This window comes from Megascapheus bottae, chromosome 30, assembly GCF_031878675.1.
Source record: "Megascapheus bottae isolate mThoBot1 chromosome 30, mThoBot2.hap1, whole genome shotgun sequence".
Lineage (NCBI taxonomy): Eukaryota > Metazoa > Chordata > Mammalia > Rodentia > Geomyidae > Megascapheus > Megascapheus bottae.
The window spans coordinates 12,479,545-12,504,907 of record NC_143538.1 but is presented as its reverse complement, the minus strand read 5'-3'; the positions used below and the strand labels follow the sequence as shown (position 1 = coordinate 12,504,907).

Sequence of the window (25,363 nt, the reverse complement as noted above, 5' to 3'; positions counted from 1 at the left end):
GAGGACCAGAAGTCCGGGGTAGAGGAGAGGTTAGGCATGAAGGGCAGAGCATCAGAAGCAGAATTAATCTCTAATTAGGCGGTAATTGAAGTCACGTGAACGGGGAGGCGCTTTCCAGGAGAGCGAGGGTACAGAGAAAAGAACAGATGGTTTATCGCCAGAGGAAAGGAAATTGGTCACGGGGAGAGAAAAGTCCATGAGAGAAACCCAAGCCCAAGTTTGCCTCACTTGGGTTAGGGAAGACCACCTTGACGGCCCTCTTCATGGAAGCTTCCGGAACCTTCAGGAATCCAGGGCTGGTTTCCTTGCCGATCACGAGAGTAGCTGCGGTCTGGAGGGTCCCACGTGTAGAATCAGTGTGTCTATAAAGACAGGAGCTGGGCCCCAGGGCCAGCCTCTCTCTCCGGCCCTGTGTCTACTCTCCTGATCCACCCCTGGCTCTGTGGCATGGATGGAGAGCCGGGCACCACACAGGCCACTTTGTGTCTCTCTGATGGTCACCTTGACAAGTCACGCTGACACACGCATACGTGCGCGTGTGCACATACAGACATTCTGGAATAATTATTTCCCACCAAGTTCAAGGGCTTTCCTCCTCCTTCCAGTGACCTGGAATTACCCCCTCTCACGATGAAAATGCCCTGAGCTGTGGAGCGACTTTTCCACATTAACGCTGAAGCACAGATGCAGTGAGAGAAACCTGCCCTTTTAATAGGGGGGAAACATTGCCCTCATAAGTCTTTATGCAGTGCACTGGAGCTTAATGCTCACTTACCAATTCGCCTTTATAACTTCCATACTGAGTGAATTAAGCCCTCTGTGTGGGCAGTTATTAAAGAAGTGATAAGTGCTTTATAATTCGGTAAAGGGTGGCCTGGCCATTTCATATTTTCCTAAGGAAATTGACCACCTGAAGGGCAGTGCTTTCAGACCCCCTTGGGGCCCGGGGGGGACCTCACACTATCGCATTATTCCAAGGCCATCTGCTGTGGCCGGGACCAGACTGGGCTCCATGCTTGGACTCTTCCCCTCCACGGCTCATTGGGGAGGAAGGATCAAAGCCGGCCGCTCCCTTCCAGCCTTGGGTTCTTTCTGCTTTTGATGAAAGATTCCTTTTTCCCTCCTGGTTCGAGACCACAGTGTCCAGAGCATTTGTCCAACCCTGGAAATAGAGGCGTCCTGGGTACCACCCTCGCGTCCAGGGTGAGCCGTGTCCGCCGGGCTCTCGAGTCAGCCTGGGCCTTGCGTTCCCCTCGGATGCTCGGGTGTCTGCCCGGGCCACATCCCTCCTCAGAGATCATTGCAGAGTCAGCCCAGAACTGCCTAAGCGCGGAGACCCTCTGGGAGGGGAGGGAGAGAGGGAGGGAGAGAAGGAGGGAAGGAAGGAGAGAGGACACCGAGTACCTGTTCAGGTGCCTGTTTGATATTCTAGAGGTCAGTGGCGAGCAAGACGGATGCAACCCTCGTCCTCACGCGTCACAGTTCCCATGTGGAGACTTTGACCACAAACAGATAATCAAATAAGACGATTACAGATGGTCGTTAAGGCCGTGAAGGACAGAGACAGGGGCTTGAGCCAGAGAGCAAATGGAGGAGCAGGAGGGGAGAGGGGCTGTCAGGGCAGGCTTTCTCTGCCACATCTGAACAGAGACTGGAGGAACATTTCATGGAGAAGCCCACGGGGGACGGGGCTGGTGTGGGAAAGGAGCAGAGGCCAGGTCCGTGTGGTGGGAGACCACGGAGAAGGGGGCTGTGGCCCGAGAGGGGAAAGCTGTAGTCCTGTTGAGCCTTGTGGGTGGTGGCGAGTTGACAGGGGTGAGAGTCCTCAGAGGGGGTGCTGGCCCCCACAGGAAAAGGGGAATGAAGGCAGAGTGTGGGATTCGGAGGCCGGCGTGGGCCTCGCTGGCCGAGAAAGGTTACCTGGTCTGCAGGTGCGTGGCCAGGCTGGGCCTGGCACTCTGCCTCCACGGCAGAGGTGAAGGTGAACACGGAGAGAAGGAAGCAGGCTGGGAGGGGGAGCAGCAGTCTGGGGTGTGGGCAGGACAGCGCTGCCAGGGGCCTGGCTGGCACGCAGGGGAGACACTGCCCCGGGGCCTGCACGGAGCTCCTCAGCCGGGCAGCAGAGGGGCTGTGCCCTCGGCCTTCCTCTGGTCAGCACGCCTGACGTCCACACCTGGAGAGCAGAGGGGTGTGTGTGTTCCTCGTGCTGGCCTGAGCAGCAGGAAGCCCGCACAGACACCACCCATGCCATCTTAACATGCCATCTAAATGATCAAAATGTTTCTTCCTGCCGTCCTCAGGGGTTCACGGGTTCATGGGTTCTGGGCACACAGCTGCTCAGTAACACCGCTGTGGGCCACCCCCCCCCGCCCCCCTGAATCCCCAGGTTCTTGGGCCTGGCTCTCAGGCCTAGAGTTCCATCCACAGCAGCTAGAGGAGAGGGCTTGGCCGGTCCCCTGGGTGTGGCTCCTCCCGGCCCTCTGGGGTCCCCCTGGAGGGGTGGTTCCTGCCTGTTTGTTTATAATGCTAAACATATCAGCTAATTGAAAGCTAGTGCAGCTGTCTGGATCACTAGATGTAATAACCCTGGGTAACACATCGATTTCCCCGTTGCCCCTATCAGGCTTCGAGGTCAAATTAAATGCATGGCACAGCGCGTGTGCACACGTGCGTGTGTCTCACACGCGTGTGTGTGTGCCTGTGTTGTCATACTCATCATGGAATGCTCGGCGGGATGGTGGGAGCCAGTGTGGTGAGGAGGCAGAACTCCTCGTTTGGGGTCTGAGTTGTGAGTGGGAGGAGCTGGGTGGAGCGGTGTGACACGGAAACCTGGGAGAAAGCACTAAGGCTGCCTCCTGCTGGCAGAATAGACAGTCACGGCGCATACACAAGAAGACACCACGGATAAATGCCAATGACAACTTCCGTTCCCAGGAAGACTTCACTCATCTTCCTCAAGTATCCAGAACCAAAGCCCTCCCCCCTCCCCGTGAGCAGGGTCTACTTATTTCTGAGTGTACGTGCACGACAAGGTCTCCTATTCCTTTAGATATATGTGTGTATGTACATGCATATTTAGCTTTTATTTACTCTTCTTTGCCACACAATTCCAACAATCATCACAGAACCAGCTGTTTTATCGCCCAGGCGCGGTGCCCTCATGCCGAATGGAACACACACAGGCATTGACATGTCTAAATCTGAATCCTGCCACCAGTTTTCCCACGGGGATACCGAGGACCGGAGAAGTTGTGCCTCACTGGTCTTTGGACAGTTCCCCGCCCCCCCCGAGCTAGATCTGAGTTCAACACCAGCGCCAGCTTGGGGAGCTGGCGGGGGGCCGGCAGCTGGGGACCCGTCACCCCCACCCCTGCCCTTGGGGACAGCCGTTCTAGAGGGGCTAATCCCCGGTTGGATAACGAGGATCTAGAGAACATGGAGAGGGAGGCCTAGAAAAGGCTGGGGCCCTCAGGTTCTCCGGGGCTTTCTGGTCAACAGGAGGGGAGACAGGACCAGGAAAACCCAGCTGAGTGAAGGTGACCTTGTGCGCTCCCTCCTACCTTCCTTCTCTAGGCTTTATGTGGCTGCCAACGGTTCCACATTCTAGAATTCTCTATGCTGAGGACCCACGAGGGTGGAAAGAGCCTGTAAGTGTATCTGCCTGACGCCTTTCTAATTAAAGTGGGAGCCGCCCCGTCCGTCCACGTCCACCGTCTAAGTTTTAGATGCTCAGACATCTTCAAGTTCATTGTCATCTTGGCCCAAGCCAGGCAGGAAGAGGAAGAGAAAACTACAAGAGAGCACCGCCCGACTTACTGCAGCACAGAGGGGCTTTTGTATTCTCTGCGGATGTCTCCGCGAATGCTGAATGTAGGCCGAGTCCCAGTCCAGCACTGGGCATGAAGCCGGAGCCTGTGGCGCTGTGTCTCCAGGACGCAGGCTTGCCGGGCGGTGACCAGCGGGCTGGGGCAGGGGGGAGGGCACCTGGCTCCATGCAGAGGCCTGAGGCATCCAGGAGGGAGAATCCTGCTGGGAGCCTGGTCAGAGGAGGTCATTACTGCTTCTGGAATGCAGGCATCCGGCTTGGGCTGTGGCTGAGATGGCCACGCAAGCCTTGGCTGTAGTCTTTCTCCCGGGTGGTGGCTCTGCCCTGGGGAGGGCTGGAGGCAAGGCTTCTGTTGCTCGGGCCTGCTGTCTCCTAGTGTCGGCAATCCTTTTCAAAGTGCATGTTGTTTGGGGTCACGGGCTCCGGTGAGGCGTCAACCTCCCACATGCCAGCATCATTCTCCTTCCTCGGCCGTGACGGCCAAGCCGGGTCCAGGGGACTCCGGGGGAGCAAAGCCACCCCCTTCTGTCACCACAGCTGTCTTAGGACCCTAAAGCAGAAGTAGTGGGCAGGAAGTAGCAGGAGAGCTGGGGTACAGCCCTTAGCCCACATACTTCCCTGCACAGGGTTCAAGCCCCTGGCCTCCTTTTAAAAATGCATACTTGGTTTTGTTTTGTTTTGTTTTGTTTTGTTTTCAAATGATAGAACAACCACTCCACAACAAAGTCCCCTCCCCACCCCCCCTAAAACCCAACAATCCGGGAAAAATAAACCCCAGAAAAGGAGGAACGGCATAGGATGGAATTAAGCAGAACACCCACGATTTACCCGTCATGAAAACAAACCGAGCTGGTTCTCTTTCTGCCTCGGATTTATTTATGATACTGGTGGAGCCAGCCTTATTCCATTTAAACTCCTGGTCTCCTAATGGCAGCCAGCAGTTACCATAATACACCTCGCCGGTCTGGTACCCAGCGGTGAGTCACAGGCAGACTTGGCAGACGCTCGCTGATGTCATCTTGGGCTGCCCCTGCTCTGTCCCAAGGCAGAACCGGCTCTTCGCAGGCAGTCCCCCACCCCCAGCTCATCCACGTTCTGTGAACCCTTTGAACTCTTGCTCCAATGGTTTCCCTGGAGGTCACGATTGGCAGGTTTCCTGACCTCCCACCCCTCTGCCACATGGCTTTATTATTTATTTATTAGGAAGAATGATCAGGAAAAAACAACCACCATTTTTTTAGGCAGAAGTATGAGAGAAATGTGTCTCAGACTTCTGGGGGGGGGGGGTGTTGTGGCTAGTGCTTCCAGAAGCTTGTGTGTGCCTGGCTTTGCAAGGTCTATTTGTGGTACCAGGCACTGACCCCAGGACCTACTGGGGTCACCACTGGCTATACCTTCAGCCCCGCTGGGATACATAAATATACTTTCTCAATCTATGTGCCTTGTTTTCGTTTTTGTGCTGCTCTGGGGCTTGAACTCAGGGCCTTTTGTGGATGAACTGGAGATAAGATTCTCTTAGACTTTTCTGCCTGGGCTGGCTTTGAACCAGATCTCAGTTGAGTAGCTAGGATGATAGCCTTGCGCTGCCAGTGTGCCAGCCTCATGCCGTTCTTAGGAGACAGGCATTTTATTACTCATAGTAGTGGAGAGAACAGAGGCACAGACTTGAGAAGGAGCCTGGATGAAGCTGGGAAGGGAAGGGAATCTGGCAGCTGGGCTGTAGGCAGAGGTGGGAGCTTTTATCTGTAAAGAGCCAGAGAGCAAACATTTCAGTCTTTGCAGGCCAGGTCGTTTGTGTAGCAGCCTCCTCATAATGTGAAAGCAGCCATGGATTGGGGTGGGGGTGGGGGGGTGGGGATGGATGAATGAGCAGGTCTGGATACGGAAATTTGAATCCCATCTACTTTTTAACAAGCCACAAAATATGGTTCTTTTGATATGTTAAAAATATGCTAATGATTCTTAGCTTAGGGGTGTTATGTGAGCAGGCAGTAGGCTGGGTTTTGATCCCCAGGGTGTAGTTTTTGCCAACTACTGTTGGAGAAGCCACACGGATGTCCCCTGGCAATGGGGAAAAAAATGCCATTCCCTGATTTAACACAAGTCAGGACTCCCTCCCCCTCATGGAGGAAGTGGAAACCATTATTTTATCTAGCAGAGGACCAGGCCGTGTGTCCTAAGTCTGGGGAGGGTTGGTGTGGAAGCCCAGGACAGGAAAGAGAAACAGGAACGAAGTTCTACAGTGCAGTAATGTATAGCTCCAACATCATAAAGCATGTGTACAGAATGCTAATGTGGGCAGAGAAGAGCGAGGTCACTGATGTAAACAGCTTGATTGACAGTCCCTCCATGGGAGGGAGAGGACCCACTGAGGCTGGGGGGGTTGTGGTAGTCTGTGAACAAATGGAACTTGGTACAAGCACTGTGATCTAGCTGGTAATCCACACAGCCAGGGCTCAGGAAGGCGTTTGATGGGGGAGCGGGACTTAGCTGGCACAAGTTGTCCTAACCCCCTTGGGCTGCTTTGGCATTTGAAGTGTCGCCAGGGTCGCTGGCTTGGTGGGGACCAGACCAAACAAACTGTCCTGGAGCCATGAGCTCCCAGGGATGAGACTTTGGAGTTGGGTTGGAAGCTAACATAGCCACCTGGTCCAGGCATCCTGGCAGATGCCTGTGTCTTTGGCTGCCCTGCAGGGGCCCTGGGAGAATGTGCTACAAAACAGGCTCTTGGCAGCTCTTGTCACCGAGTGGCTGGCTCTGTGACGTTTCCGAGGCCTGGGCAGTTGCAGGCCTGGCTACCTTCTTGGCTTTTGCGGGACTTGGTGGCAGATGGCAGAGTCATGGGGGTGTGGTGGGGCTGGGAAGAGTTGTCTGGGGAAGGTGGCTGTCACTGTGTCATTGTTCTGGCCCTGGGTAGTGGTTGGTTGAGCCGTCAGCCCTCTGCCCTCTCCACTGATGCCATCCCGAGACTTGGTGGGGACAGGTCAGAGTGAGACGCCTGGGCTGGGGCAGGAAGGTGAGGCCTGTTCCCGGGATCCCTTGGTTATCAGCAGTGAGAGGACCTTTACTTTTCGCAGGGTAGTAGAGCAGGAAAGAGGTCCCAGGCTTTGAACCTGGGACTATCCAATGGGAGTCAATTTTGTCAGTCACAAGACAACAGCAAACAGGACTGTCCCCGGGGTAATTCTCCCAGTCACAAGACAACAATGAACAGGACTGCCCCCGGGGTAATTCTCCCTCGTCTTGGTGTGGGTTGGGAATTTCTGCACCAGGCCAGTTAGTACTGGAGGAAGATCCTCTGCGTCACCAGTGAGGCAAGGCACCTCCCTGGGTCGCCCACAGGAAGGCTCCCCACCCTGCATGATGTCTCCCTGACCTGAGGACTTGGTGGAGCTGCTGGCTTTCTCGAGCTCCAGGATGGGATTAATCCAAGTCCTGAATGGGGATGCGGGTCTCCGAACTCTTCTTGTAGGCAGTGCCTACCCGAGGCCACGCCCACAGTCAGACCCCGCCCCAGGTCGAGCCACGCCCACAGGCAGACCCCGCCCCACAGAGAGCCACGCCCACAGACAGACACCGCCCCAGGACGAGCCACGCCCACAGGCAGACCCCGCCCCAGGACGAGCCACGCCCACAGACAGACCTCGCCCCAGGACGAGCCACGCCCACAGGCAGACCCCACCCCACGGAGAGCCACGCCCACATACAGACCCCGCCCCAGGACGAGCCACACCCACAGGCAGGCCACGCCCACAGACAGACCCCGCCCCAGGACGAGCCACGCCCACAGGCAGACCCTACCCCATGGAGAGCCACACCCACAGGCAGACCCCGCCCCAGGACGAGCCACGCCCATAGACAGACCCCGCCCACAGGGCAAGCCACGCCCACAGGCCGAGCCGCGCCCCCTCGCCTAGAACTCTTACTCATTTTAAGGAAAGAGCTTGCCTAGATGGAAATGGTGACGGGGAAAAGCGCTAGGAGCACCGTGAGGAGCCTGGGCTCCAGGACCTTGGAGAAAGGAGCCTGGGACGCTCCCCGCAGGGGAGGGACACGGAGGCTCCGGCCCAGGATTCGCGTTCAGGAATGAGGTTAACGCGTTTCCGAGGCTCCTTGGTGACCTGACTTCGCCTCTCCTCCCACAGACACATAGAGAACTGGCGCGGCCTGCACACGCTCAACGCCGTGGACATGGAGCTGTACACCGGACTCCAGAAGCTGTGAGTGAGCTGAGCTGGAGGGGGCCTGGCGCTGGGAGAGACCTGGTGCTGGGAGAGACCTGGTGCTGGGCGGGGCCTGGCGCTGGGAGGGGCCTGGCATCGGGGCGGGGCCAGTGCCTGGGCGGGGCCTGGTGCTGAGAGGAGCCTGGCATCGGGGCGGGGCTGGCCCTGGGCGGGGCCTGGTGTTGGGTGGGGCCTGGCACTGGGCGGGGCCTAGCATCAGGGTGGGGCCGGTGCCTGGGCGTGGCCTGGCACAGGGGACAGAACCGGGTATCACCCAGCTTCCTCGAGGGCTGGCTCCCAGTCATGGCGTCTTGGTGTCTGCTCTTCTTCCCCCGCGGGGAGCGTGGGGACCACCCCACTCAGGGCACGTCTGGGGCCCGAGAGAGGCCAGCGGATTGCACGTCACAGCCCCAGCTGTGTTTAATGCCAGGCCCTGCACTCCGCCCTTACTCTGTCCGTGGCGTGTTGAAACCGGACTCCCATCCCCAGTCCAGTTTCCCAGCCACCTGCCCCAGCACCCCAGTGTGCTCCTGGCTGTGGGGGACCCCAGGAGGGAGGCCGAGAAGGCAGCCGTGCTGTTTCTGTAGCAGGAGGAGCCCCTGACCTCACCTGCTGACCAGGAGGGGTGGAGAGAGGCCACAGTGCTGACCACTCACATGTAACCTGCAGGGTGGGCTGTGGGCTCCCCACCTCCTCCTGATTCCCCACCTCGGGTGGTGGTGATGAGATGTAGAGCAGGGGCAGAGAGGCCTGACCTCTCCCAGCCTCATTTCTGTGAGCTCAGCTGGCCTTCTCCTCTGCCCAGGACCATCAAGAATTCAGGCCTGCGGAGCATCCAGCCCAGAGCCTTCGCCAAGAACCCGCACTTGCACTACATGTGAGTAGACAGGGCTTGGGGAGGGGTGAGGAGGTGGCCCAGGAGACCCGGTGGGCATGGCAGTGAGGCGGTGGGCCCCAGGTCTTCACCCCTCACAGCTCCTGGATCAGTCCCGTAGCGTTATCGGGCTTCCGCTTTTGCCTCTCAAGATGAGGTTTTTGCTTTGATGATCGTTAAGACTCTCATCAGAGGGAAATGTCTAGGACCGCGGCCCAGAGGAGATAATTTCCTGACCCCTGCATTAGGATAATTTTCATGAAGACATTTGCAGTTTTATGGAAATGTTAAGTGCAAGAAATTCCCTTCATATATAACGTGACCATGGCACTTTGGACCAAGACTTGTGTCTGAGTAGATTCTGGGTTTTCAGGACAAGTGCTCGCAGAATTGAAGGTCGAAGAGCTTTCTTGGGGATGGGTTGGCAGTCCGGTGATTCTGATGCCTCCCTCACCCTCTCGCCCCTCCCTGCGGAGTCCAGTTGATGGGATGGTTTCCACGGGAATCGGCTAGACCTCCCGGAGATAGATTCACAGGAGCATGAGGCGTGCTCTTCCAGCCTGGGTCTGTGTCAGGAGACCCTGGGGTCGGCTGGGGAGACCGCTGCTTTCTGAGGAGCAGGCGAGTGTGAGAGGAAGGCTGGAGTGAGGACCCCAATATCCCTTAGATGTGTGTTAGCTAGTTCCTCCCTCCCTCCCCAAGGACAATGACCTCTTGAATATCCAGTGGTTGTGTTCTCAAAGAGCAGCTTGGGGAGAGGGGAATTGTGGGGGCTTCTGTGTGTGGCCCCGACTTTCTTTTAAGCACTGGAGGATTCCACAGCTTCAGGCCAGCCAGGCCAGCTCGAGCCTGCTTATGGAGAGGTAGGACTTCCAGGGAGGACTGCTGGGACAGGAAGAGCAGAGGCTAGCCTCCGGGAGGACTGGAGGATGGTGGTGGGATGGGAGTGTCCTGGCCTTACCCTGCGACCTCTGTGCTTTTCCCCAAGCACACAGAGCATGCAGATTTCTTTTCCAGTGTGGCCATGTCTCTCTGCCTCATTTCCTCCTCCTCTGTGTACCAGTGAGCTCCACGGCCCCTACCTTGGGCCAGGGGTGGGGGACAGGGAGGGAGGGCGGCGGCTGAAACACCCTTGTCCCCTGTCTAACTCCACTCTTGCCCCATGCCTGGTTCAGCCTCCATGGTGTGTCTACTTGAGTGCCGCCTTCCCAGCCAAACCAGATGTTCCAGGTGTTTATTTTATTGGGGATTTGAGGTCCATTGTAAAACTCCCCAAGGGAAAAGGGCTTTTGACATCCGAGAAACCTCTCTCTTCATAGGGGACTTGTCCAGAGGTCACAGAGCCACATGCCTGCGGTAGGCCAGGTGGGGACAGGAGAGGCGGGGGGGGGGGCACGTGTCCCCTTGGGAGGGGCAGCCAGGGAGCGGTGGGTCAGCCATGTGTTGCGATGCAGGGGTGGTGTTGCTAGATTTGCTGGTTCCTTTCTTTCTTTCGAGAGCATCTGGAGATGGAGTGAAGATCCAGAGATACTCGAAAGGCTGGCAGCTGAGAGCAAAGCCCTTTAGCTGTGTGGGCCGAGCACAGTGGCCTGTGGGCTCCCTGGGTGCCCGTTGGCAGGGCGGGGGCATCTTTGCGTGAGGGGAGCCAGGTGTTCCTGCCTCAGGGCCCTGCGGGATCTCGTCCCCCCGCGTCCCTCAGGGCTCACCCAGTTTCTGAGGGCCACAGGATGAGGGAGCAGGGGTGCTTTTGGGCTCTGAGCATCTCAGGATTTGTACTCAGAATCTGCCTTTAGTTTCTCCAGGAGATCTCCTGGAACTCTCTCTGTGTCTCTTCTCTCTGTGTCTCTCTCTTCTCTCTGACTCTCTTCTCTTTGTGTCTCACCTCTCTGCCTCTCACTTCTTTGGGGATGGCTTAGGCTCTGCTGGGGACTGGTGGGGATGTGAGGCTGGCCAGCCTGAGGAGCAGAGGGACTGGTTTCATATAACACGATGATATCAGGGCACCTTCTCGTGTCTTTGACCCTGGTTTGCCTGGACACATTTGGCGGCTCTCTTTCTAAAGCACTTGCTGTGGTTCCCAGAGGGGTGGGGGGGGGGGCGGTGTATGGAGCATGCGTGTCATAGTCCACACCTAATTTGGGCCTGCTTCTGCCTCATGGCTTGGTTTGGGGTGATCTGCACCCAGGCAGAGGGCCTCCAGGGTCCCCTGGGGGCAGAGTCTGCTGCTCGAGACCCACCCTCCGGCTTTTCCCATTTATGAAGACACAACCCCCTCGGATCCTGACCGAGTGAATTTCCTGGTGGCTTTGGGATGTATTTATTTATTTATTTTTGCTGGCAAATGGGCCAGGTTTCACGACTGCCTCCCAGGGCCTTCTATTTCTGTCTTCTAAATGCATTTACAAGTGTGCAGGGACAGCTGGGAAATCACGGGACGCTCACTTCCTCTGGCATTAACTGCTGAGCCCTGGCTTGGCCGTTGGTCCCCCCCCTTTCTCCCTCCCCCTCTTCGTTCCCCTCTCCCCCTTCTTCCTTCCCTCCTCCTGGCCCCTATGGCTGAGAATTGCTTTCTCTTCCCCACTGCAGAACATTACATTCTGATTGGCTGAGCTATCTGCCTACAAGCTACCCCTACCATCCTTCAGTGTAATTCTTCCACTGCTGGACGAGGATCCCAGGATGTTGGTGCCAAATTGTTTGTTCCAGATGGGTTTGGGGTTGGGGCCTCTGGACCCCGTTCTGTCTGTCTGTCTGTGACTATGTCCTTTTGACCACTTCGTTTTTCTTTATCACTGGCTGGCTGTGAAAAAAAAAAAATCAAATACTTCCAAAAAGTCCTTTTGGAAAGACTAAGAGACCTCAAGCCTTCAGAGTCAGATGAGGATCCTCAGAAATAGTCACTATGTCCCAGACAACCCATGCGACTGGCCGCCCGCAGGGGAGGGCAGTGTGTCTGCTCTAGGCCGGCCGTGGTAAGGATTGGATGACAGGAGCCGAGCCAGCGCTTAGCCAAGTGAATAAAGTTCAGGAATGGACAGCTGCTAATACTGCTAGTAATTAATTTCATGACTGGTGGGGGGTCAGGAGACAGCCACAGTGGAGGGACGAGGAATTCTGATCCGCTGTCAATCTCCAGTGTCTTTCCTCATGAGAGCTTCCTGTGCATCAGAGTGTCTGCAAATAAGGACTCCGCTATAGTCTTCCTTCCATTTGTAGTGACTTCGGTGCGGCCCCTCTGTAGCCATTCTGTGGACAAAGAACATAAGGGCTCAAAGGCAGGCGTCTCCCAGGCCAGCCTGCAAGGTGGGGGAACAGCCAGTGGACTCTGATCCCCGACTCTGAAGTTGGTGTTCACATCCTCTCATCCTGGGAGTGTGCCATCTCTCTCTTCTTCACAGGCAAGAAGTTCTTAAGTGGAAGGGTTGTAGATGTGGGGAGGGTGTGTCTTTAAATTTTTATTAGAGAGCTTTTTTTTTTCCCTCCTCCCTGGAGATTCAGCAACCCGCCGTCTCCAGACAGCTCAGCTTGAGAAAGCCCTGTTTAGTTTCTTTTCCTATTTAGGTCAAATCCTATCACAACAGTTACATTACAAACTGAATGTCTCTATTATGAAAGATCTCTTAGCATTAGCCTGTGGCCTACTTATTTCCAAGAATATTTAATGTAAGATTCCAGCAAGCCCAAAGAATTTATTTAATCCCCCCGAGTTGGTGGTGGCGAGAGCTTGTGTGTTCAGTTACGTGCTCTCCTCTCAAAGGCTCATGGTGTCAGACTGACACCCTGCCGTGAGCAGACAACACTACTGGGTCTTCAGGGGGTGGGGGGGTCAGGCCAGCTACAGCCGCCAGGTACGGGGAGGGTGATAAGGTGGAGAATGTCCAGATTTGGGTAGGATCTTGTCAGGTCCAGTACGTGGTGGAGGAGAAGTTAGCAAGGCGAAGTGGGTAGGAAAAGAGAAGATGCCACCCTTCTGGGATGCCGGATGGGCAGTTCATATCTCCTGAGATGGCAGAGACGAAAGCCAGGCGAGAGGAGCGCAGTTTATTATGTGTTGTAAGTCCATAGACAACTCCTTCCCTGAATGAGTGCCTGCATCTGAGTCCCTAGATGATGTCTAGATATCCTGACACCAATCTTTCTCCCTGCTCCTCACCTCTGCACTCCACCTATCAGAGGGACAGGTGACCGGCACACTTATCCCTTCTCTGTCTCTGTACTGTACGGGTGCTGTGGCTGCCAGCGAGACCCATGGGCTCTGAGGACAGAAAGACCAGAGTTCAAGGATCTGTAGTACTTGCTGGGGGCTCTCCTGCAAGCTGCTGAACTCCTGTGGGTTTTGAAGGGAATGTAGGAGTTCTGTGTTACTTCACCTGTCTGTATAGTTGTGGTAGTATAATTATTACAAAGATTCGGTGGGTTAAGGCATGGGAAGAATTGGGAAATGTTTAACCTGACATGTTCGTGGCTATTATGATTTTTTTTAGGTGACAGTATGTCACTAACCTTGGTATGCAGGTCAGTAAACACATAGAAGTATACATTAAGAGCCTTCCAGCCGAGCATGGTGGCGCATGATTATAATCACAGCACTGGAGAGGCTAAGGTAGAATTGCAAGTTCAAGGTGACTAGTCCTGGCTGCAGAAGGGGACTGTGTTTCAAAAACTGAAACAGTAACCACAAAATATTTACTATTCCGGGTGCAGTAAATCATCCGACACCCCATTCTCTCATGCAGAATGCCTTCATAGCCTGTAATTCCCACTGTGAGGAAGAGAAATTAGAGTAGATTGGGCTAGGGCGTTTTCTTTGAGACATAACTGTTCTAATACTGGTCCTCTGACTCACCCACTGAAAATGCGTGAGCCCCGCCCCCCACATTTTGTGTTCTGCTGGGTGGACGCGGTTCTGGGCTCTGTGTGGGGGCCGTTGGGTCCCGGCTCTTCTGGGCCAGGGCAGAGGGCGTCAGCGTTTGAACCGAAACTGCCCATTAGCCTGCCCCTTTCTGGGAAGATGACGCCAGCCATGCATGCCACAGCTGACCTGCGGGTGAGAGTCTAGCCAGAGAGAGAAGTGAGCCTTTGTTGTGGTTGAAAGGCAAAGCAAAACAAGGAGGGAGAGCCTGTAGCCCTGGCTGCTTGGAAGGTGCAGATGAGAAGACTGGGGCCGAGAGGCCAGCCCGGACCTCAGAACTCACACCTTCCCTGCCCGTCTCACCTGGGGGCCGGACACAGGGCTCCACTCAGGTCACCCCCCTGGATCTCGAGGAACACAGGAGGCACAAAGGCGGGATGCCCCTTAGGAAACAACCCATGCAGGAGTGGGGGAAAGAGAAGAGGGCTGGGAGCTCCGTGCTGTGGTTCAGGCCTATCATCTTACCTACTCAGGAGGTTGAGAACTGAGGACTGCAGTTCAAAGCCAACCCGGGGAAGAAAAGTCTCCATGGGACTCTGATCTCCAGTTAACCACTCAAAAATGCAGAAGTGGTAGAGTGCTGGCCTTGAGCAAAAGCACTTAGGGACAGTACCCAGGCCCTGAGTTCAAGCCCCACAACTGACCAAAACAAACACAAAAAGACTGGAGACCCGTTTCTCTTCGTAGAGCACCTGCATCGCCAAATTTGAGGCCCTGAGTTCATTCCTCAGTGCCAACCAAAAAAAAAGAGAAAGACGCTGGCTGTATTGTTCGTGCTCTAACTTCCCGTCCCCTCTCTCTCCTGCTCGAGAGGCGAGGGTCTCTGCCTACGGGAGAGGAAGGGGTGCTGCTGCTTCACAATAGCTTTCCAGCTATTTCTGCTAATTTGAATGTATCCGTGAGTGGACGGTAGGTGAATTACCCGTGTTGAGGCAAGCACGCCTTTGCCTGGCTCTACCAGCAGTGGGCTGGGGCTGTGGGTTTGTGTTGGTGGGTGGCCAGCCCAGGGAATGGTGGCTGTTGTGTGGAAGGCGTGTTTTACTTGGACAGCCGTAGGCCTGTGCTCCTGTGGTTCCAGGCCGTCGAGCCCGGCCATCAGGTCGGCTTCGAAGGAATCGTCAGGAGAATAGGATTTGGAAATGGAGCCATCTGTCAGCGGAATAGGTTTGTCACAGATCTAATGATTTGGAAAGCCGGCGTGGGGATGAGCTGTCTGAGCTGTCCGGGTGGTGACCAGGAGAGAGGATGCTGACCTTTGCATCCGCATGTGTGCATGTGCGTGCGTGCGTGCATGCGCGTGTGCGTGGATCTCTCCAGCTCTTTCACTGCATTGCGCTGTGACCTGCTGGACATCTGTACTCTCCATTCTCCACCTATACAAAGAGGCTACGAACGGCCCAGTCCTCACGTCAGGGCAGATAGTTCTGTTTTGTTTATTTATTTATTTTTTGTATTGCAGAACTCACTAAGCAGATTTCCCAGTGGCATTTCCCAGCCTCCACGCATTGGCCTGCCTCCTCCAGAGACAGTCCATGCCTCCTCCAGAGACAGTCCATGCCTCCTCCAGAGACAGTCCATGCCTCCTCCAGAGACAGTCCATGCCTCCTCCAGAGACAGTCCGCTGACCGCCTTAGTGGACCGGGCAGGGGCCTCTCTGGGGTCGGTGGAGGAATTACTCCTTGTTCCCTTGCGAGGCAAATGTCAGGCTTCCTCAGTGGATTCTTCTTTTCTCAGCAGTCCGAGTCTTTCATCAAGGCTCCAGCAATCCTGGATTAGTGAAATCCTTTGTGATTTTGTGATCATCTCTTTCTGCTTATTTGTGTGATAGCCGCCATTCTGAATGGGCAGTGCTGGGCTAGTATCTCACAGCCCCTCCCCCCCAATTTAGGCTCCCTTTAGAACCCACCATGGTCCGAATCTCAAGTGTCTGGGTTCTCTAGGATTGGCTGGGTATGAACTTTCAGTGTTCTCCTAACCTCGCCAACTTGTAATGTTTGAAAACTTGCTCTAACGCTGAGTAAACATTCTGGCTTGTGGCCTGTGTGTTTCCTAGCCTCGGGGATTCGGCGAAGTGTTTATAAATTCCAGTCTTGATTATCCCCAATGGATTTCATTTTCTTATTTCCCGGCTCCCCCAAGGCTTACACCATTCTCCATTTGTCCTTATCTCCTTTGTCCATTTTTCTTGTTAAGGACAGATTGTGAAAATGAATTCAGTGCCTTGGTTACTTTTCTTAGGAGCCGGGGGGGGGGGGGGGGCGGGAATTTATCATGCATTTCTGTTCTCTTCGTTCTTCAGCGAACCAGGCAGTCTTGAATCTCTTTCTCCTGAGTTTCTCCCTTTCTCCCTGGGTTGATTCTTCGGTCTCTTGGGCCTGAGGAGGTTCTGTTCTTTCTAGGTGGCCAGCTGTGAGCCAGCCATTGTGAAGTCTGTGGGTTTGAGAGACGCGAGGTCGTGCAGATCCTGTTTTTGACTGGCCTCATCTCTGGCTGCTGGTGGTGGTCTCTCCAAGTGTACCCCGAAACTCTTGAGAGTTTAGTAGGGCCATGTTCCAGTTCCAGGTCTCTCTCCTTCTCTCCAGCTCAGGGACGCATGCTGACACCAGGAAGGGTGATGTTTGCAAAGAACAATCGTGTGGCTCTTTATTTATTGTGCAGAAAAGAAAACAAATTAAGCCCTTGTAATTATACAGTCAGGCATGTTCTTAAATAAAGCTTTAGCAGTCAGAACTCTATTTAGAATATTAATAATTGTGTTCTCCAGCAGCGCTCTCTCCTCCTCTCCCCTTCTCCCCTCCCCCTTCCTTGGTTCCCGTGTTCTTTTTATCCCCTCCCCCCATCAGTCATGGGTGCACATCTTTCACTTGGCCCTGAACCATCCCTGGGAAAACGCATCCATTTGTCTGTCCGTCCGTCCATCCAGTGGGTTGCTGGGCAGCCTGCAAGGCCCACATGGGCCTCTCAGAGGCGACGGATAGCGGACAGGGAGTGACTTCAGGAGCCGGGGCTGGCCCCGCCTCCTCCCTCCCTCTCTGCTCCATCCCTGAGACAGGGACAGGAATGTGGGAACTGACCAGTCCCTGGGGTGGCTCCTGACCTTGGCCAAGTCATCTGTTCTCTGGCAGGTGATGAGATCCTTTCGTGCACAGGCTGGCCTCAAAGCTGGGGGGGGGGGTGTGGTAGGTGGGTGAGGTCCTGGGTTCCAGGACCCAGCACAGAAGGCTTAGCTCTCTCCCAGGACTCACCTCAGACTTTGTCTCTCCCACCTGTGCTTCCTTTTCTATCTGAGATTACAGGCATGAGCACAGTGCCTGGCCGTTCTTCTGCCCACACCTCTTCCCACCCCGCTGTGTGGTGACTGTGAGTGCATTCTTCTGGGGCCTGGCCGGGGCGCTGCAGAGTGTGCGTGGTATGCCACTCCGAGGGTCCCATTGGCCTATCTCCCCTTCTAAACAGCAGCCAGTCTCCCGAGCAGTGTACGGTGGGAGTTAGCAGAGTGCAATGCCTGTTAAGCCACAGCTGGAAAAAAACCACACTTCATTTCTTTCTCCATGCTAAGGTGCAGTGGCTCTCCCTGCCTTCCCCCTTGCACTGGTTAAAGCCCCTTCCTTCCTTCCTTCCTTCCTTCCTTCCTTCCTTCCTTCCTTCCTTCCTTCCTAACTTCTTCCCTCCTTCCCTCCCTCCCTCTTTCCCTCTTTCCGTCTCATTCTCTCTCCTCTTCTCCTCTCCTCCCTCCCTCTCTCCCTTCCTCTCTCTCTCTCTCCTATGAGTGGGGACTGGGATGTCACTTACTGTCCTGGGCCTTCCCATCTCTCAGATTTTATGCACACTGCCTGGGTTTCAGCACCATGGCCAGAGCCCAGGAGGCCTTCCTGTCCACCCTGGGAACTTTGGCCATGAGTGATCAGCTGACCTGAGAGAAGGCGCCGCTCCCCCTCTGTCCTCCCCCATGTCTGTCTTCCAGCACTGTCACATGCTGCTGGCTGGCCTGTGTCCTTACACCAGTGTCACCATCGTGGCACATGCAAAGAGCTGAGCTGGGCGGGCAGGTTGCAGGCCTGCAGGAATGCAGGGCAAGGCGTCCCTCCCCACTCAGGCCCGGTCCAGAGTGGGCCCGGACTGTGCACTGGACAGAGGAATTGCCTAGCACACGGGAAGCGGAAGGTCTGTGTGCTGGAGGTTTTTTTTTTTTTTCCTCCCAGGACTAAGCCTGTTCTGTTCCTATTGGCTGAGGCCCAGTGGGCGGAGCTGGTGGACTTGAAGGGGACTCACAGGGCTGGACTAGGGGCCAGCGCCTGGCGTGGTGACTTGCCCTCTTTCGTCTTGGATGAAGATGGCTTCTGACTCGGGGGCACCTGGCGTCCTGGCACGCTTGCTGGGGAGCGGGCAGGTTGGAGGTACCAAGGCTAGACTTGGCCCATCGTACTTAGCGGGACAGTCAGGGTGCAGCCTTGGGAAATAGACATCCCAGAGCCCTCGCCAGCCTCCTGACCTTGAACTGGCCACCCGACCTTCCCAAAGCCATGGCTTCTTTATCTGTCACAGGCAAACGCAGCTGTCTCTGGGGGACGGGCAGAGTGATCTGTAAAAGATGATCGTTACCCAACAAGCGCTCAATGAATGTTTGTTATTTTGATTCCTTAATAAATCATTTCTGGAGCCTGGTTTTCTTCAGTTTACTCGCATGATTATTGGTAATAACTATGGAAAAGTCCCCATAGCAAGGAGAACGATCAGCCAGTTATTTAATTGTCTGCATGTAACATTCAAAGCTCAAGGTTTTAAATGAGGTGAGGCCAGCCATAGTTGGGGCTGGACCGGGAAAGAATCGGGGAGAGCTGGGGGCTACAGGAGGATGAAGAGAGAGCATTTGCCGTAAGGCCCGGGGTTCAAACCTGAGAAAGCGCGGGGAGAGATAGGGAGGGAGAGGAATTCAGATCTCAGTGAGAGAGAGAGGGAGAGAGAAAGAAGTAGAAAACAAGGAAGGAAAGGAGAAAGAGAAAAGCAAAAGGAAGAGAACGAAAAAGTAAGGAGGGAAGAGAGAGTCATTCATGTTGGGTATCTTGTTGCAAGTTACACCATCCAGGGAAATGTGTCTGTATACTTGAAGTTCCTTCCTTTTGCTTTGCTTGAAGGACTCTACTGAAGCAGAAAGGCAGGTCACAGATTTGTGTGGAAGCTCAGCCCCTGACCAGGCCCTTTCACTTGTGGGCTTTTTAAATTATTATTATTCTTTCTTCTCTCTCCTTGTCTCTATAGAAACCTCCCACCCCTCTTCCCCCCACCCACCAATTCAGTGTCTATTGACACTGGGGGGGCAGGGGAGAAGGTGAAGAAACAGCTTCTCCAGAATTTGATGGGTACAATAGGGGTTGAGATGAGAGTTCTTATCTGGTCTCTCATGTCCCATCCCCATGGGAGAGAGGCCACAGCAGAGACAGGAGTAATCACTGCTTTCCTCCCCCTCCTCAATGTCTTGCAGAATTGGGTGGCAGAGGCCAAAAGACTGTGCTGGCTATAACTTATACAAAACCTTGTTGTAATGACATTGTTTAGTGAATAAATTAAAACCTCTAGTCATAAGGCCACTCACAGGGATGGAGCAGAGATGTGTAATTAAGAGGAGAGAAGAGGTTTGTAGCTGACACTAGAAATGGAACAGAGAAGGGACAGGGTGAGTGGTGAGGGCCAGGGAAGGGGCCCGGAGGAGAGGTCATGGCCGCCTCCAGCAGGCGGGAGGGGGGGGCGCGGGGAGTATTCAGATTCTGAACTGGAAGTCCTGCTTTTTACAGACAAGATTCCACCCCTGGGGTTTCCTAGAAGCAGTAAACAGATTTCCCCGGAGAACCCCGGACCCAGTCCTTGCAAGGAGAACGGGTTGACAGCATGACCCAGTCAGTGATGTGGTTCCTTCCCACAGGGACAGAGCGTGCTGGTACTAAAGTGACAATCACTTGGTGTGGAGAATTTGCCAAACCAGCATGGGGGAGGGTGGTCCGAGCCCAGTAAACCCGTCCTGGGCCGTGTCACGCGTTGTCTGAACCAAGACCCGTGGGAGAGTGAAAGAGAACAGCCTGGCTGGGATTCCAGGAGAATAACTGGACTGGACCGCTGGGGTGGACAGCCTGCGCGGCCAGCTGTCGTCAGCAGTTAATTGAATCGGGCTGGCACCCTTTGAGCTCGTTGGAGAAGAGTGGAGGGTGTGGGTGCCTCTTTTTTTTTTTTTCTTGGCTACTGGACTTCCGTGTACCCCAGGATAAATTGTGTGGTGAGGAAAGCATGGGATCGCTGCTGTCAGGACACTTGGCCTCCGTTCTTGGGAGATGACAGGCACCTAGCTAAAAGGATGAATGTGTGATTCACGGAGTCCCAGGGGGGGATGAAGTTTCTAGATAATCCGGGAGGGGCCGGAGTACCCGGGAAGGCTGTCTAGGACAAGAGGGCTCATTCTAGGTCCACTCGGAAAGACATTTCCAGAACGCGAGGGCCAGAATGTTGACTGAGAAGGACCTTGAATTCCCAGCTTTTTTTTTTTTTTTTCCTGAGTAGAGGATTGGAGATAGTCTTCCCTGGGCAGGCTTTGAACCATGATTCTCAGATCTCCACCTCCTGAGTGGTTAGAATGACAGGTGTGAGCCACTGGAGTCTGGCCCAACTTGCTTTTCCTTTTTCACTTTCTCACTTTCTCATGGAGAGTTAGAGGCATGGTGGGAGCTGGAGAACAATGAGAGCAGGAGGAGGGGGAGGAGGAGGAAGAAGAATCTGGGCTCTGCTTAGTGAAGACCCATCTGCCTTCCCATCCAGGGTTTTTGAATGCAGTATGAAAAACGTTCCTCATTATTTTCCTTGGATGAGTTTGCTATCCTGATGATATTAATTATTCTTAAAGGTCAACAGCGCTCTTTCGAATCTCCTTCTGTTCCATCATGTAATCAGTTAATTAATTGGAAACCATTTAGCAGTGTCTGCCGAGTGTGTTCCTCGCCTCGTGTGAGTTTTCTTGTTTTGTGGCTCTTGTGGTGAAGGTTCCCTCCATGCTCCTGTTTCCTGCGCTGCCCCCCCCACTCCAGCCCCTAAGGATTTGGGAACTTTGGGGAGTCCCCGCCCCTTCTGTTCTGCTTCGCTGGATGACTCACCCCTGCCTTCCCAGTTGGCTCAGGAGGTATTCTCTCAGAGCTCCTTCCCTTGCTGCATTCTTTCTGGCCGTGGTGCTGGCATGTGGCTGGCACCGGGCGGGGCGGGCACCTGTGGGATTGAGTTGATTCTCAGCACCCAATGCGGTAGAGATTTCCCTGTCTCTGCCTCATGACGCCACGAGGCACCCATACATTTATATATCAGTCCAAAGTGGCTCCACCAGGACGGAACCTTCCGGAAGCCTTAGATTCTGGTCTGTTAACAGCCGGGGTTGTTGTGATGGGATCTGATGTGGAATCCTTATTTCTGGGCATCTCTTAGCTCACAGCATCGGCCAGTGTTTGAGGAGGTGCAGCCACCCTGCCTGGCCCTGCTCCTTATCAGGGTCCCATTCTGCTGAGTTCCCATGTCCTCCAGGGTTCTGTGGGGATTGAGGTGGGCGGGGCCCAGCGTTTGAAAGCAGGAAACCACAAGGGCAGGAGGCTGGGGAGGCTCTGGGTCAAAGGCCTCAGACGTCCCCCTGCTGCTGTGCACAGAGCCAGTACAGTCTGCCCGCTACCAGCCTTTGACCCTGGTGGTGGCTTCTGCCCCAGGCATCTACCTGGTCAAACCAGGCTCCCAGCCAAGGTCTTTGCTTCTTGGCAGGGGCAGCTGCTCCTCTGTGGTTCCAGGCTGTGGCCGGTTTGGTGCTCTGTACTCGTCTCTTTCCTTGCCTGTCCAGCAGGGGTTTCTCTGTGTTGGTCAAGTTCATGGGTGTGTCCTTGCTGCATCTTTCTTTTCTCTCCTCCTCCTCCTCCTCCTCCTCCTCCTCCTCCTCCTCCTCCTCCTCCTCCTCCTCCTCCTCTTCCTCCTCCTCCTCCTTCTCCTTCTCCTCTTTTGTCGGTCATGGGGCTTGAACTCTGGGCCTAGGCGTTGTCCCTGAGCTCTTCAGCTCAAGGCTACTACCCTACCCCTTGAGCCTCAGCACCACTTCCAACAGAGTAGCCTTTGCTATGTTCTGGTGGTTAATTGGAGATAAGAGTCTCACATATTTTTGTGCCTGGGCTGGCTTTGAACTGCGATCCTCAGATCTCAGCCTCCTGAGTAGCTAGGATGACAGGCGTGAGCCACGGTTGCCTGCCTTTGCATTTTCCTTATAGTCTTGTCATGGCAGCTCCAGTGTGAAAAATGTGCACACCTCTCTGGTACCGCTAATGCCAGGTTGCTCACACACAGGGCCTCTGTGGGGCCAGACCTCTGCACCCCGGGCTCCCTTGTAGGTTGCCTGGTAGTGCCCGTGCAGACTCCAGAGATCGCTCAGGCAGCAGCACCAATTGCTGCTGGTAAATTTGTCTGCAGAGAAACTCCCAGGGGGTTAAAAAAAATCCCCCTCAGCCTCAAATAACATCCAGGATCCCGTGTCCAGCGGGTGATATGAAGGCACGAGGCTGTCTGGAAGGCCTGGGGACGGGCTTGGTGATGGTGAATGGCCGCCCAGGGTGAGGGTGGGGTTCTCAGGCTCTGCCCCGGTGCCTTCTTAAAACACATTTCCCAGATTGCTGTGGGGACTGTTTCGTGGGCTTGATGACAGGCCTGAGTGTGCTGCCCTCTGCCTGGGCCCTGGGACTGGTCCTAAGGACTTCAGCAGCAACTGGACACAGACCTACAAGCCCAGGGGTGCTGCCCTTGGTAATGATCACCGTGTCTGTCCAACTTCCGCTCGAGGTCAGCGCCACTCTGGATGGGCCCGAAGTGAACCCAACCCAGGGGCGGCCAGTGAGGTCCAGGGAAGCCTGGCCTACGTAGTGAGACGCTGCTTCCAGAAAGGGAGGTGCTAGTGGAGACCAGAGAGGCTGCCCCGCTTTATCTGTGACTACTCGGGGCTTCCCCGCGGTCACCGCAGTTGACAGTGTTAGTTGCCCACGGCCGCCGCCATACGCTCCAGCCTGTGAAACAACCCATGGGTTTGTTGTTTTGCACATCTGTGGTTCCGCAGTCTACCAACGGGGGCCAACGAGGAAAGAAACTGCCCTCCTGGCAGCTTCAGTGTCCAGGGGCCATGATACCCCTCAGTTCGTACTTCTCCTGTCTACAAAACCAACGTGCCATCGCTCCGGGCCTTTCCCTGGCCACTGTCCTCTCCGACCTCTCTCTGTTTTGCTGTTCCACTTTGAAGGGCCTTGGTGGTCACTTGGAGGCCACAAAGTAAGTCGATAATTTCACTGCCTGCATGGCCTGTACCCTTAATCACCTCTGCAAAGTCTCCCGTGTTCGGGGATCTTGGAGGGCTGTTGTTACGTGGAGAACACGGCCATAAACGCCACAGGTACCGCCAGTTGGATTGGCGGGCCTGCAGGCTAGAGCTTGCTGTGCCTGGAGCCCAGCCATCCTTTCTCCTATGAATGTGACAGTGTGCGGGTGTGATGTTTCCCTTAGATGCATCCTACAGAAAGGTTCTGTGGCCCAGATATGTTTGAGAGACTCCGTAAAGCAGGTCCTATCTCCAGTCACTCTGCAGAAGATAATCCTCTATCATCTTCCCAAGCATGATCATGTTTTCCTCCGCCCTGTAGTTAGAGCCCATGAACGTAGACTCGTGGAACCCCCGGCCCGGCCCAGGGCCTGTGGGAAAGCTGCCTCCAGTCTCCTGATCTCAGGTCAAGACACCACTCACGTCACTCGAGATCTGATTAGAGAAAGCATTTTGGCTTCATTAAAGTTCATTAAATGAGCCATCCAGTGTAATTTAGCTGAATAAAAATGGCTCAAATGGCTTTAGCCCCCCAACCCTCCCTTTGCAGCAATTTAATTGAGGGGAAAGCAAATATATCAATGATGCAGAAATATATGCCTTGGCCCTCGAGGGGAAGGTTGGGCCCAGCCCCTGCGTCCTTGTCATGGGCACTGGGGGGGTGGCGTCTCCTGGGAGCTGGCGACAGTCCTAGACCCCCAGGGGCCTTGGCCCGTCTTTTCTTCCTTTGTTCCTTCATTCCCTCCCTCTGTCCCTCTGTCCTCCCTTCCTCCCTCCCTCCCTCCCTCCCTCCCTCCTTTCCTCCTCTTCCTCCTCCTCTTCCTCCTCCTCCTCCTCCTCCTCCTCCTCCTCCTCCTCCTCCTCCTCCTCCTCTTCCTCCTCCACTGTCATCATCACTTATTACCTCTGGGCCTCAGAGCCTGGCAGTGGCGAGGCAGTTGTACAGGGTCACTAATGACTTGGTCCTGCAGTCACAGGTGAGAGCTAGAGTGCAGGGTGTGTATAGGTGTGTGTGTGCGTGTGTGGTGGGGTGGCCACATCCTGGAGCTAGCTTGATTTGGGGGGAGTGTTTGGTGCATTGTCTCATAGACTCTTTGCTCACCAGACTGATTCCCCGGCCAGGCAACTTGGGATACTGACCCCTGACCCAGGGGAAAGGCAGGGGCTGGTGGATCTGAGAGGGAGAGGGTCCCGAAGGGGCTGAGAGGCTGGGCGGCTCTTAATTAAACTCTGGTGTGATGAGCGAGGGGCCATGGACGAAGGCAGGTGGAGTTCGGTGAAGCAGGGGTGAGTTCGGGTGGGTGGTGAGGCGCCATGGCTTGGCACGTCCACCCCTCTGGCTCCAGGGGGGTGTTCCGCTGGCCTGGAGAAGGCTTGCCTGTCGTTGTGTCCCTTCTCTGTGCGTTCCTCCCTGGATGTGGGCAGCGCAGAAGAGCTGGCCCCGAAGCACGTGAGCGGGTGGACAGAGCACATGCGCACTGGAGCCCCTGTCGTCTTTGGGGACCTTTCTCCTCCCGGTGGGGTCATGGTGGGTGGCAGGGAGTTGGAGCCCAGACAGCTCTGCCCACCTCCCCTTTGTCCTGAGCTGGAGGGACCACTGGCGTGGACTCTGGGACTAAAGGCAGAGGCTGTGGGTCATTTCCTGGTTCTGCTGGAATTCCCTCATGGACTCTTTAAGAGAGCAGAGGAGAGAGGGATGGTTTGAGTACCAAGATTTATTGAAATGTCCTACAGGCCACCAGCAGAAGAGACTCGAGAATGCTCCCAAGACCTGCCATTGTCCACCCCAAGTTCTGAGTCTTAGTCTGTTCACGAGGTAGGGCAGCATGCCCTGGGGACACGTGTGCCAAGCCCCCTGACTGACTTCTCTGGTCTTGTTTTTTTCCCATCTGGTCCTGGGGCTTGAACTCAGCGCTTAGGCGTTTACCCTGAGCCTCTTTGTACTCAAGGCTAGTGCTCTACCACCTGAGCCACAGCTCCACTTCTGGCTTTTTCTGAGTAGTTCATGGGAGGTAAGAGTCTCATGGATTTTCCAGCCCGGGGTTGGCTGTGAACTGTGATCCTCAGATCTTAGCCCCCAGAGTAGCTAGAATGACAGGTGTGACCCGATCGACTCCCAATTCACCCTCCAAGCAGGCTGGCTACTGTGGGGAATTAGGCC

General features: G+C 55.0%; 1 protein-coding gene across 4 annotated transcripts in view; it reads left to right on the top strand.

Annotated features, from left to right (window-relative positions):
• Ntrk3 (neurotrophic receptor tyrosine kinase 3) overlaps positions 1-25,363 on the top strand; it is a 178,328-nt gene that overhangs the window by 19,146 nt on the left and 133,819 nt on the right. For all 4 annotated transcript variants that reach the window (XM_090321690.1, XM_090321689.1, XM_090321692.1 and 1 more), the window contains exons 2-3: positions 7,972-8,046; positions 8,855-8,926. In XM_090321690.1, coding sequence (XP_090177816.1) covers positions 7,972-8,046; positions 8,855-8,926 — 147 coding nt within the window. The remainder of the gene's footprint in view (positions 1-7,971; positions 8,047-8,854; positions 8,927-25,363) is intronic.